This window comes from Aquarana catesbeiana, linkage group LG02, assembly GCF_042186555.1.
Source record: "Aquarana catesbeiana isolate 2022-GZ linkage group LG02, ASM4218655v1, whole genome shotgun sequence".
NCBI classification, from domain to species: domain Eukaryota; kingdom Metazoa; phylum Chordata; class Amphibia; order Anura; family Ranidae; genus Aquarana; species Aquarana catesbeiana.
This window is the reverse complement of record NC_133325.1, coordinates 429,852,189-429,865,873: the sequence shown is the minus strand read 5'-3', so window position 1 is coordinate 429,865,873 and position 13,685 is coordinate 429,852,189. Positions and strand designations below refer to the sequence as shown.

At 43.0% G+C, this 13,685-nt stretch overlaps 1 protein-coding gene across 3 annotated transcripts in view; it reads left to right on the top strand.

Moving 5' to 3' along the window:
* The window catches only part of INPP5B (inositol polyphosphate-5-phosphatase B), a 170,192-nt gene that overhangs the window by 102,584 nt on the left and 53,923 nt on the right, over positions 1-13,685 (top strand). For all 3 annotated transcript variants that reach the window (XM_073615509.1, XM_073615512.1, XM_073615511.1), the window contains one exon: positions 332-422. In XM_073615509.1, the coding sequence (XP_073471610.1) occupies positions 332-422 (91 nt within the window). The remainder of the gene's footprint in view (positions 1-331; positions 423-13,685) is intronic.

Here is a 13,685-nt window from a genome sequence, read left to right as displayed (position 1 = left end):
AACCGTCTATGACCAGCCTAAGGGAAAGGGCAAACCATGATACTGCATTTTCTATCCTTGTTGGGATTTTTGTGAATTGAACAAAGACCTTGTAATTAGAATGCATACAAAGATCCACACAGCACAAATAAACAAATGGTTATTCAAGTTTTTTTTCCCTCTAATTACCTTGCAGCAGACACTGTTTACTGCTGGCACATTGGAATCAGCCAGTGTGATAAGTAGGTGGAGCTCTCATGCTAAAATAAAACTTCAGTTCGCAGAGAGTCTCAGATGAGTCTGGGATCCATCATGTTTGCCGTGCATTCAATGATTCATTTTTTCTTCCCAGAGCCCAGTGCAGATTATATCCAGCAGAATGGACAGTGGCTAAAGCTTGCACAAAGACCGGACCCGTCACGATCACCAAAAGCTGCTCACAGGTAAGAGAAACCATCAGAGCTAATGCATGCAATATTTATTAGGACCTGTGGTAGCAACGTTTCTAAATATTATCCACTCAGAGCAGTGACTGCGGCTGATGGCTGCGGACTACTTTACTGTTTTATGTTGTTTTACCACCATGTGACTTTCCTAATATGCATATATTCTATAGCTATACTCTATTGGGGTTAGTAGTTTCACAGATCTTTTTTTCGGAAAAAAAAAAAAAAACCCACCTGATTGCTTCCTAATAATAGCCATGTGAAGATTCAATAATGAAATGCAAATGGCAATGATGTGGTACAATGTACGATAACCCCAATCAATGTACTATATTATAATCAATATAAAGGTCTTCTATAGCTCTGAAAAAATGATAAATATCACTGATGTATCTCAGCAATATCATTCATTTTATAGTAAAATATTTCCAACAAAAGCAAGATACAGTGGAGGCAATTGTAAACAAATACAAGTTTACAATCTAAATAAATACTGGTAAATAATTATAGTTTACAGACAAAATAAATGAGACTTGGCAAATCATAATTGTTCTTTCCCTTGTTCACTTTATAAGACCAATACTGGTTGGTGGTTGTAATTTTTTACTAATAATCAGCATCATAGGTAATTGTGGGTACTTTCACACTGGGGCGCTTTTCAGGCATTTTAGCACTAAAAATAGTGCAGATAAAGCGCCTGAAAATTGCCTCCCCAATGTGAAAGCCCAAGTGCTTTACACTGGGGGGGGGGTCCGCTTGCAGGATGGGGAAAAAACGTCCTGCAAGCAGAATCTTTGGGGCAGTGCGGGAGCAGTGTATACACCGCTCCCAAAACGCCCTGCCCATTGAAATGAATGGGGCAGCGCTGCAACACGGGCACTTTTAACCCTTTATTCGGCCGCTAGCGGGGGTTAAATGTGCCCCGCTAGCTTCCAAAAAGCGCCGCTAAAACTAGCGGCGCTTTATCGCTAACCACGGCACCACCCCAGTGTGAAAGTAGCCTACAGTGAGGCCCTACAGTGCTAAAAATAGCGCCTGTAATGAGCCTTTCCTGTCTCTCCAGTGTGATAGCCCTCGGGCTTTCAAACCTGTGGTGGAGGTTAGAATATGATTGGTAACATAGGGAAACAGAAATAAATAGCTGCCTAGCACAGACTCCAGGAACTAAACTCCCAACTGTTTCATTTGGAATGAATGTCAGAGATTACAGATAATGCTGATTAAAGGAGTATTCATTTTTTTTTTTTTTTTAAATACAATGCATATACTCCCATATTACAAGAAGCTAAAATGTGCATGTATTATTTGTCTGCATTTGAGCCTGGAAAGCTTTGTAACTCCAATTGCTGGATTGCGGATGCAGGGCTCTGGCTCCTCCAGACTCTTCCTCCAGCTCAGGTCCATACCAAGAACGTAGGAAGTATCAATGAACTTGGACTACAAGTGCAGTGACCTCACTGCACTTCTGCTCCATTGGGAACTTAGAGTCTCTTTGCCGCAATGGCAATGAGAATTGTAGGCTTTTCATTTATAATTCTCTGTGAACGAATGACAGGGCTGTTAAAGGAAAAGTATAGCCAAAGCTATTTTGTCTGTACTTCTCCTATGTTTTTTAGCCAACATCAGGCTAAAGCTAAGCCAGTCCAGGCTCTGGAAAGATCCCGACTTTACAGTTGGGTTCCACCCAGGAGCCTGGACCAGTAGCTGGCTCAGCCTCTCAGTGATGTGCTGAGAGCCTGAGCCAGCCCCTGCTGCCCCCTGCAGAACCCAGCACTCCATTGCTGATGGGGCAGAGCAGAGAGCTGCTGACTGACAGTCATGGTTATCTGCTCAGAGCTGGGTAGGGAGAAATGAGTGATCAGTGGTGTTTGATCGCTCAGTTCTTGAGGTAGAGCCAGCGGGGGACAGCTGCAGCTGGGATCAGTACTATAGCCATCTAGGTGAGCAGAACTTTTTTTTTTTTTATTGCTATTCTCATATTTCTCTTTTAAGCCACTCCAAGTTTAAATTTCACAGGAGATGGCAGGGAGAAAAACCCTTCGATTCTGTCAGTGGAGGGAGGATGGCGGTTTGAGGGTGGGGGGCTGTGGTCTCAGACTATGCTTCATGTTACAGCTTAAATATGGGCGCCACATGACCCAAGGTCAGTAAGGTGGAGTCAGCTTTGAAGGTAAAGAAAGTGAAATTTTTGCTGGAATACATTGCTAGCTCACTGAATGCTTGTATTTGTTGCATGCGTATCTCTTAAAATATAGTAAAAAACAAATACCCTCCACTTATCCAGTGATGGGTAGCTTTACTAGCTAATAGTAAGGCTTGGGAGGGGGCACACCAGATCCACATGTTAAAAAGCTGGGCCTGGAACCTCTGGTTTAATGGGGTCCCAGGTCACTCTGGAAGAGTTTAAAAACCACGTACAAGCACCTTGAGGTGCACGCTAAGGAAAATAAGTTGCAGTTACATTTTACAAGTTAGAGCCCTTGCACACTGGGGCGGGGGGCGGCGTCGGCGGTAAAACGCTGCTATTATTAGCGGCGTTTTACCGTCGGTATGCGGCTGCTAGCGGGTCGGTTTTACCCCCCGCTAGCGGCCGAGAAAGGGTTAAATACCACCGCAAAGCGCCTCTGCAGAGGCGCTTTGCCGGCGGTATAGCCGCGCCGTCCCATTGATTTCAATGGGCAGGAGCGGTAAGGGAGCGGTATACACACCGCTCCGAAGATGCTGCTGGCAGGACTTTTTTTACCGTCCTGCCAGCGCATCTCTCCAGTGTGCAAGCCCTCGGGCTTTCACACTGGAATGAAAGCAGCGGCACTTTCGGGGCGGTTTGCAGGCGCTATTATTAGCGCAATAGCGCCTGCAAACCGCCCCAGTGTGCAAGGGCTCTTACATTTTACTTGTCCACAGGTTTGCTGTCTGGTTTCTATCAGTTATTGCAATATTTTTCTCTCTTTTTTTTTTTTTTTTTTTTCCATTTTGTTAAATCTAATGCCGCGTACACACGAGCGGACTTTACGGCGGACTTTGCCCGGCGGACTGGATTTCGTCGGACAATTCGATGTGTGTGGGCTCCAGCGGACTTTGTTTTCTCAAAAGTTGGACGGACTTAGATTTTAAACTTGTTTAAAATGTATCCGTTGAAATCGAGTCCGGTCGAAAAGTCCGCTCGTCTGTATGCTAGTTCGACGGACAAAAAGGCACGCTAGGGCAGCTATTGGCTACTGGCTATGAACTTCCTTGTTTTAGTCCGGTCGTACGTCATCACGTACGAATTCGACGGACTTTGGTGGATTGTGTGTAGGCAAGTCCGTTCATTCACAAAGTCCGTCGGAAAGTACGTCGAAAAATCCGCCGGGCAAAGTCCGCCGTAAAGTCCGACCGTGTGTACGCGGCATAAGGCTCTAGCAGCACTTCACTGTCATTTCCCATGTTTATAGAAAATAGGAGCCTTGTATATTTCTTCTGGTAGTAAATTGAGCACAACTGGGCTTGAAGAGAAGATTTTGTTTTGCTCTGAAAGAAAATATAAGCAAATGCCTTTCTTGCCTATGAAATGACCACGCAAACATAATTTTTTTTTTAAAGAAAACCAGTATGCCTCATGTACACTGCTGCTGGTAAACGGATGTTTAGGAACAGTTGGGCATTTTTTTTCAATGCTCCTGAACTCTCCTCTATGTTATCTTATCAGTACATGTACACAGGATCGTTTATAGTCATCTCTAGGCAGTTGAGTTTTTAGGCTCTTTTTGGAACGCAAACAATGGGTTCAGAAGCTGAGTTTAGAGGCATTTCAAGCTCCAAACGCGAGTTACCACGTTTAGCCCCGCTTCATTCACAGGCGTTTTTCATTTTTGGCTATTTTGAAAAAGAAAGTAAAAAAAAACATTTTTTTTTAAACACTTCTAAACTCAAATGCGGGTAAACGCGGCAAAACGGACGTTTTAAACGTGGGTTACTATCTGTCAAGTTAAATCGTTCATGAGAGGTTGTAAAAACGTCCCGTGTACATGAAGCTGTAGATGTGCCAAATTGTTATTAAAACGATTATTTGAGGTTGTGTTTCTGATCAGAGCTGTGTTTAACCTCTCTGATGGTTTTTCCGAGTGTTTCTCGGGGTTAAATTTCAGCACCATTAGCGGTAACCCCGAGCCACACTCGGGATTACATTGCAGGATCCTGGTGCGGTGTTACTTACCTTGTCCCCAGGATCCTGCGATGTCCCCCTGCGGTGTCTGCGGGCTCTGTCCTCCTCCGAAGCCTCTCTGTGCTAGGCTCCGTTCCCTGCGAGCGTTGAAATGCACGAGGGGCGGAGCCTGGCGGCAAAATCAGAAAAATTCAAAAATGTAAAAATCATAACACATACAGTACTGTGATCTTACAGATTACAGTACTGTATAAAATTATTTCACATCCCTTTTGTCCCCAGTGCTTTGTCCAATGCCCTGCATGCAATTTTATATTATATATACTGTTCTTTCTGCCTGGAAACTGGAGATTGTCCATAGCAACCAAAAAGTGTCCCTTTACATCAAAAGTGGTTTTAGACCAGCTAGAAAACAGCGATAGTAAATTAGAACAAATATATATAAAACACAAAGCGCTGTGATGCTAAATAGCTGATAATTACACATAAAACCAAGTGAGGCTGCTATCAAAAGAGAGTGTTTTCAGAGTCACTTAAAAAGAATAAATAATGATATTTGAAGCGCTTCACAATGTGCATGAAAATGAATATATAAGAATAAATATAAATAGTCAAATAAATCCAGCGGTGAGTAAAAATTCCTATAAAATCCAGCAATCAAAATAGTGTAAAATTATAAAAAATTAGTGACACCAAATGTGTAAAAAATTCACATAAAAAATCCACATAAAAATAAATATATAGGGATGTATTCAGAAGGTTCAATTATACAGGTGTAGAATCCTGATTGGTATAGAGCTTTTGATCACTAGCAAAGCTGTTTAAAAACACTTGCTTAATTAAGGTGCTCATCCTTTTTCAAGGATTCAAGGATTCCTTGAAAAAGTCACGTGACTGTGATGTAACGTGTGGGAGGAGCCAAGGAAGCTCTGTGCAGATCAGCAGTTTCACACAGTGTACTGCACTGAATCTGCTCCTGTCTAAGGCGGCTGACTGCTATAGTAAAACCTGCATATGCCTTATCATTATAAGGCACACGTGAGTGGATTGAAGTTTGCCTGTGTACCTTGGTATCCTAACTATTGCACAATGATTGTTTTTTTCTCTTATCTGCCTGTTTATGATTCTCACATTGGTTGTGAATAGAAGCAAAAAACACATTGGTACTATCAATGAGCACCTTAATTAAGCAAGTGTTTTTAAACAGCTTTGCTAGTGATCAAAAGCTCTATACCAATCAGGATTCTACACCTGTATAATTGAACCTTCTGAATACATCCCTATATATTTATTTTTATGTGAATTTTTTACACATTTGGTGTCACTAATTTTTTAAAATTTTACACTATTTTGATTGCTGGATTTTATAGGAATTTTTACTCACCGCTGGATTTATTTGACTATTTATATTTATTCTTATATATTCATTTTCATGCACATTGTGAAGCGCTTCAAATATCATTATTAAGTAAATTAGAACACTTGCAGAATTAAGCGATAGTGAATCGTGGGGAAATTTATTTTATTATTATTATTATTATTATTATATTATTTTTTTGAATTATTTATATTTATTTATTATATTATAATTTATGTTTTTATGTTTCAAACTTCAGCATACCCGGGATATCTACTAGACTCTTGGTAGACAGATTCAAGTGTGTTATTGTTAAGAATTACAGACCTACAAGATAAAACACCAAATTTCCATGCAAAATAATTGTACCGCTTTCAGCACCTAAAATCCGAAATAATCATACCCCCAGGGAGGTTAACAGTCGAGAAGAAAATGTTGGCCTTTTACACATGTATGGTAGTTTGCATACTGTATTTGCATTTTTGTAGACTTTTGCTCTTCTAACCTAATAAAGGATCCTCAAATGCTAACTAAAGGGTACATCCTGTTTAGATTGCTGCTGTGTTTTGGTTGACGTTTTTAATCAGTCGTCTAATCATTTAATTAGCATCAGTTTTTGAATACACTCTGTCCAGGCCCCTTCCTCCTGCACAAATCGCCTATTATAAGTAGGTGTAAAATGTACAATGTAAAGAAAAAAGTGAGGGTTTATAATAATCTCATTTCGTCCACCAGTGCCTAGGCAGGGATGACATCGCACCTCTTCTGGCTATATCGTAGGGAAAATAGAGCACCCAAAATATCACCAGGAGATGCCCTTACAATGGATGGGAGTGTGTTATTGCAGGATTTAGCTTGGTCTGCATTTCTTGTAGAAGGGACAGTGACACTGTTGTCGTTGTTGTTGTTATTATAATTATTAGCAGTTTGCACAGAGCTTTACAACATAAGGGCAGACAGAACAGTTACAATACAATTCAATATAGGAAGAATCAGAGGGCCCTGCTCATTAGAGCTTACACTCCAAGTGGGAGGGCCAAATGTCTAGCAGTGCAGAAGGTGGGGGTAAGGTAAGTATGCTAACTGTAAATGTATATAAAAATGGTGTTGCGCAAACTCAAAAAATCAGCGAATTAGCAAATAAAATAATAACATAACCTATGATGATCACCAAATAAAATCATTAAAGTGCATACAAAAATACATACATAAGGTGCAAAAATATTGTGCAATCCATTTCATAAAGTACATGAATAAAAGTGTCCTAACAGGTTCCTTTCTTTATCGTACATTACGGGACACAGAGCAGCCATAATAATGACTATAAGTACCGTTAAGGGTTAGAGTTCGTCCCTATCAATTTTTTTCCAGAGGCCGTTTGTCACTCCTTTTTTCATACAGTGGGGACGGAAAGTATTCAGACCCCCTTAAATTTTTCACTCTTTGTTATATTGCAGCCATTTGCTAAAATCATTTAAGTTCATTTTTTTTCCTCATTAATGTACACACAGCACCCCATATTGACAGAAAAACACAGAATTGTTGACATTTTTGCAGATTTATTAAAAAAGAAAAACTGAAATATCACATGGTCCTAAGTATTCAGACCCTTTGCTGTGACACTCATATATTTAACTCAGGTGCTGTCCGTTTATTCTGATCATACTTGAGATGGTTCTACACCTTCATCTGAGTCCAGCTCTGTTTGATTATACTGATTGGGAAAGCCACACACCTGTCTATATAAGACCTTACAGCTCACAGTGCATGTCAGAGCAAATGAGAATCATGAGGTCAAAGGAACTGCCTGAACAGCTCAGAGACAGAATTGTGGCAAGGCGCAGATCTGGCCAAGGCTACAAAAAAATTTCTGCTGCACTTAAGGTCCTTAAGAGCACAGTGGCCTCCATAATCCTTAAATGGAAGAAGTTTGGGACGACCAGAACCCTTCCTAGAGCTGGCTGTCCAGCCAAATTGAGCTATCGGGGGAGAAGAGCCTTGGTGAGAGAGGTAAAGAAAAACCCAAAGATCACTGTGGCTAAGCTCCAGAGATGCAGAAATGGTGGGAGAAAGTTGTAGAAAGTCAACCATCACTGCAGCCCTTCACCAGTCGGGGCTTTATGGCAGAGTGCCCGACGGAAGCCTCTCCTCAGTGCAAGACACATGAAAGCCCGCATGGAGTTTGCTAAAAACACCTGAAAGGACTCCAAGATAGTGAGAAATAAGATTCTTTGGTCTGATGAGACCTTTTAATCCTAAGCGGTATGTGTGGAGAAAACCAGGCACTGCTCATCACCTGTCCAATACAGTCCCAACAGTGAAGTATGGTGGTGGCAGCATCAGGCTGTGGGGGTGTTTTTCAGCTGGAGGGAGAGGATGACTGGTTGCAATCGAGGGATGAAGATGAATTCGACCAAGTACAGGGATATCCTGGATGAAAACATTCTCCAGAGTGCTCAGGACCTCAGACTGGGCCGAAGGTTTACCTTCCAAGACAATGACCCTAAGCACACAGCTAAAATAACGAGGAGTGGCTTCACAACAACTCCGTGACTGTTCTGTTCTTGAATGGCCCAGCCAGAGCCCTGAATTAAACCCAATTGAGCATCTCTGGAGAGACCTAAAAATGGCTGTCCACCAACGTTTACCATCCAACCTGACAGAACTGGAGAGGATCTGCAAGGAGGAATGGCAGAGGATCCCCAAATCCAGGTGTGAAAAACTTGTTGCATCTTTCCCAAAAAGACTCATGGCTGTATTAGATCAAAAGGGTGCTTCTACTAAATACTGAGCAAAGGGTCTGAATACTCAGGGCCATGTGATATTTCAGTTTTTCTTTTTTAATAAATCTGCAAAAATGTCAACAATTCTGTGTTTTTCTGTCAATATGGGGTGCTGTGTGTACATTAATGAGGAAAAAAAAATGAACGTAAATGATTTTAGCAAATGGCTGCAATATAACAAAGAGTGAAAAATTTAAGGGGGTCTGAATACTTTCCGTCCCCACTGTACCTGAAAAAAACTAAAATTGTGCCTGTGTCCAAATATATATGGACCTAAATGTATATCACCCCTTCAGTACTACAACTGATAAAATCCTTTATAGGGTGTGTATGTCCTGTATTTGTGCCTGTAAACTCCATGCGTTTGACCTATGTTTTTTTTTTTTTGCGTGTCTGCACGCATAACGGTAATTACAGGGATGGAAACCTTTTGCTGTGTAAAATGTGAATGTTCTATTGGGAGGCAGTTCAATGATGTTTCTTACAGTCTGTTTTATTTTAGTAGTATTTTAGATTGGCATATATTAAATGTCGTTCAATCAGCTTTTTCACTTGTTTACGTTGGGCAGTATAGTCCAAAATGAGTGGAGGATTGTTTTTCTGGGTTTCCTACTTTTTCTTGTCCTGTAGCATATTTGTCCTCTCCATCTTACCTACAATTTCAATCTGGTCCACAATGAATTTTTGTGTGTATCCTTTTGTTCAAAAATCTTTTCCCTTATCGTCTTTCAGGACAGCACTTGAGAGAGTGACTCCTCCCCTTGCAAACAGGAAACACCTCTTCCACCAAACTTTAAAAGGAGGCTCCTTTCCACACATTGTCAGTTTTTGTGTTTCCTCCGGAGGGAACACTTCGTGGGGAAGTCAGGGCTCTCAGGTGCTGTCCTGGGAGCTCAGGTTTCCTGTGTTTTTTCACCAAATACTTTTTTTTCCTCATGAGAGCTGTTCCACAGCTGATGAAGGTGCTGCTGGCTGGGCTCCCTCTCCCTCTTCACTGGGCTCAGGGTGAGTCCGACTGTTGTGGGCATCGCTCCTAGGCGGCGGCAAGACAGGCGGTGGCCGTTTACTGTATTTTTTTCTCAGGTCCACCGCCTGTTGCTTATTGCGCCGCCGCCATCTTGGGGATGGCAGCGGGGCTCCATCCGCTGGAAGTGAGGCGTCCGGAAAAGGGGCGGCGCCCACAGAACAGGCGTGCGGCGTCATTTCCGCCGGAAATCGCAGAGGGAAAAGGGAGGAATGGGGCTGGTGCTTATTTAGCGGTTCCGGTCTGGCGCACTGGCGCTATTGGAGTCCGGAACCGGCGTTTTAGCCACACAACACAGCAAGCGCTCCTCGATGGAATCAATGGCGGCAGCGAGTGGGACAGGCAGAGGCATCAGCAAGGCCCAGGTAAGGGGCAGTTGTATACTGTCCTCCTTGTACTGTGGGGTCTCTCTCTCTCTATCTCTCTCCCCCCCGGTGGCAGGGGCCTGTCTGGGCACATAAGGCAGTTTAGTTCTTACTGTGCACCTGTGGTGAGCATCCTTGGGGATAGGACAGGTTGTCTCACTGGGATGGTTTCTTCTTTTGTCTCATGGCAGGCCAAGAGCTCTGTTCCAGTGGCAAAAAGAAAATGTAAATCCAAGCTACTTGAAGGATGGAAGAAGACGTTATGTCAAGCCTGTATTGATTTGCTAGTCAAAGAAGAAGCTTCTTCCGCTTGCAGCGACTTGATTGCATCTGTTAAAAAAGAACTTGATGCGACTATTCAATCATTTCGCTCTTCACTAGCAAACCCATCCCTGAGTCAGCCTACTACCTCACAGTCCTCTCAAGGCTCACTTATAGTCCCGGCGGTGGAGACTGAGGCATCTCCTACCCCAGAGGGACATTCCCCCTCTCAATCTGAGGATTCTGATGAGGGGGAGGAAGGAGAAAATTTACCTTCAAAGTTTAAATTGTCTTTAGAACAGGTAGATGGCCTGTTAAAAGCAATCTATACCACACTGGGTCTGGAGGAGGAAAGAAGGGAGTTATCTCTGCATGATAAAATGTATGCAGGGCTTAGCGAACACAAAAATCGCAATTTCCCAGTACACTCTGTTATTTCTGAAGCGATTTAAGAAAGAGTGGACAGAGCCAGAGAGAAAGCCTTTCTTTCCCAAAGCCTTAAAAAGGGGTTTTCCTTTTGATGAAGATCCAGCGGCGGTTTGGAACAAAAACCCCAAACTAGATGCTGCGTTTTCCCAAGTCTCGAGGTCAACAGATCTGGCATTCGAGGACATGGGGGTGTTGAGAGATCCCATGGATAAAAGGATGGACCAGCTATTAAAAAGGGCTTGGCAATCCATCATGGGAAATCTTAAACCTGCTATGGCGACTACGGTGGTATCCAGGAATATGGAGTTCTGGTTAGAGCAACTTAAGGCCCATATCTCAGCAGACTCACCAAAACAAGAAATTTTGGACTCATTCTCAACTCTGTCTGCCGCTGTCGCATTTATATCTGATGCATCAGCGGAATCAATTAAAATGACAGCTAGATCTGCTGCCCTAGCCAACTCAGCCAGAAGGGTTGAAAACTTGGCCGGGGGACGCGGCATCCAAAAACAAACTGTGTGGGATACCGTTCCTGGGTGACTTGCTTTTTGGACCTGACTTAGATGCGGTTCTAAATAGAACAGCTGATAAAAAGAAGTCTTTTCCCATCAAAAAGAAAAAGAAGCCAGTTAAACGTTTTTTTCGTTCCCAAAGGGCTCAGGAACAAACCAAACCCCAGGAGAAAAGAAAAAATTGGGCATCACAGAAGGGTAAAGGCAAAGGAAATGTCCTTTTCCATCCTCCTGCAGCCTTCGGTAAAATGCAATGACTTGTGTGTACCAGTGGGGGGAAGGCTTCAAAGTTTCCTCCCCCTTTGGGCCAGCATGACAAGAAGTCTATATATTTTGGACATGCTGTCCCAAGGTTACAGGATAGAGTTTTCGGATCGCCCGCCAGAAAGATTCTTTGTAACAAACCTACCAAGGGATCTAACAAAGGATCTGGCCATGAAGAACCTTTTAAAGGATCTGAGGCACCAAAGGGTAGTGATACCAGTATCCCCAGAAGAACAGGGTCAGGGTTTCTATTCACACATCTTTCTGATAAGAAAACCATCCGGAAACTTCCGTCTTATCCTCAACCTAAAACCCCTGAACAAGTCAGTCCTATACAAAAAGTTTTGTATGGACTCAATTTTCTCTGTCAGGAACATTCTGACAAAAGATTGTTTTATGGCATCAATCGATCTGAGGGATGCTTATCTTCATATTCCTGTAGCACCTCAGTCCCAGAAGTTCCTGAGGTTTGCGGTGAATATGGGCAAAGAGATTATACATCTTCAGTTCAGGGCCCTTCCCTTCGGCCTGTCGTCAGCTCCTCCGTATTTTTACGAAGATAATGGCGGAAGCTCTCGCCCCTCTTCGTCTCCAGGGGATTGCGGTTATTCCATATCTGGACGACCTCCTCTTTTTTGCTCCATCCAGGAAAAGTTGCAGGAGGATTCGAACATAGCACGCAGTCATTTGGAGTCACTAGGGTGGATAGTGAATGTTCAAAAATCAAATTTTATCCCAGCTCAACAAGTACTGTTTCTGGGTTATTTGATAGATTCGGTGGAGCAAAAGATTTTTCTCCCAGAAGAGAAAAAGATCAAGGTCCAAAGGGTAATAACGGCACTACAAACAAATCAACTGATTTCAGTCCGAAAGGTTATGTCGGCTCTGGGGACATTAACTTCTTCCATGCCAGCCATCCAATGGGCAAGGCTGCATTTCAGGACTCTCCAGAGGTTCCTTCTAGGGACATGGAACCACAGGACAGAGAGTTTGGATGCAAAAATAAAGATCCCCACCAGAGTCAAACGTTCACTTTGGTGGTGGAAAAGTCAGGTGGTACTGCAAAGAGGTCTTCTTTGGTCGTTTCCGACCGGAAAAGTGGTCACAACAGACGCCAGTTTACAGGGATGGGGGGCCCACATGGGTCAGACCTTAGCACAGGGAACATGGTCCCAGTTCGAGGCCCAAAGATCCTCAAATTGGAGAGAGCTGAGGGCGGTTGCTCTAGCATTAGCTTTCTTCTCTCAAAACCTCATAGGTTGCCATGTCCAGATTTTGTCGTACAATGCCACTACAATAGCCTACCTGAACAAACAGGGAGGCACAAGAAGCAGGGCTCTTCACTTACTCTCAGAGATTCTGGAGTGGGCGGAGAACCACTTACTATCTCTATCCGCAGTCCATCTAAAAGGCACATTAAACGAAGTAGCGGATTATCTGAGCAGACAGAAAGTTCAGGAATCAGAGTGGAGTCTGAACAGGAAGGTGTTTGCATTAATCACCAGTGTTTGGGGCCTTCCGCAGGTAGATCTGTTTGCTTCAAAACAAAACTCGCAGCTCCCAAATTTTTTCTCCCTTCAGAGAGACAATTGCTCTCAGGGGATAGATGCTCTGGCACATCCGTGGGATTTTCACCTAGGGTATGCTTTTCCTCCATTCAGGTTAATCCCTCTAGTGTTGAGAAAAATTCTGAGAGAGAGAGTATCAATAATTCTGATTACTCCATATTGGCCAAAGAGAGCTTGGTTTTCCACAAATCTTCAGTTGGCAATCAAACCATGTTGGCATCTTCCGCTCAGTCAGGATCTGTTGATTCAGGGGCCAGTGCATAATCCAGATGTAGGCAGATTAAATCTCACTGCCTGGTATCTGAGGAGCAGTTAATGAGAAGCAAAGGCTTTTCAGAACGTTTAACTTCTACGTTGCTTTCCAGTAGGAAAAAGGTAACCAGGGATATTTACGCCAAAGTCTGGAAAGTCTATGTTGCCTTCTGTCATTCTGATCATAGGAAGGTAAAAGATCTAGTTTCAGTACTGGAGTTTTTGCAAAAAGGTGCAGACAAGAATCTGGCGGTCAGCACTCTTAAGGTGCAGGTGGCCGCCTTGGGAGTTTATCTGGAGA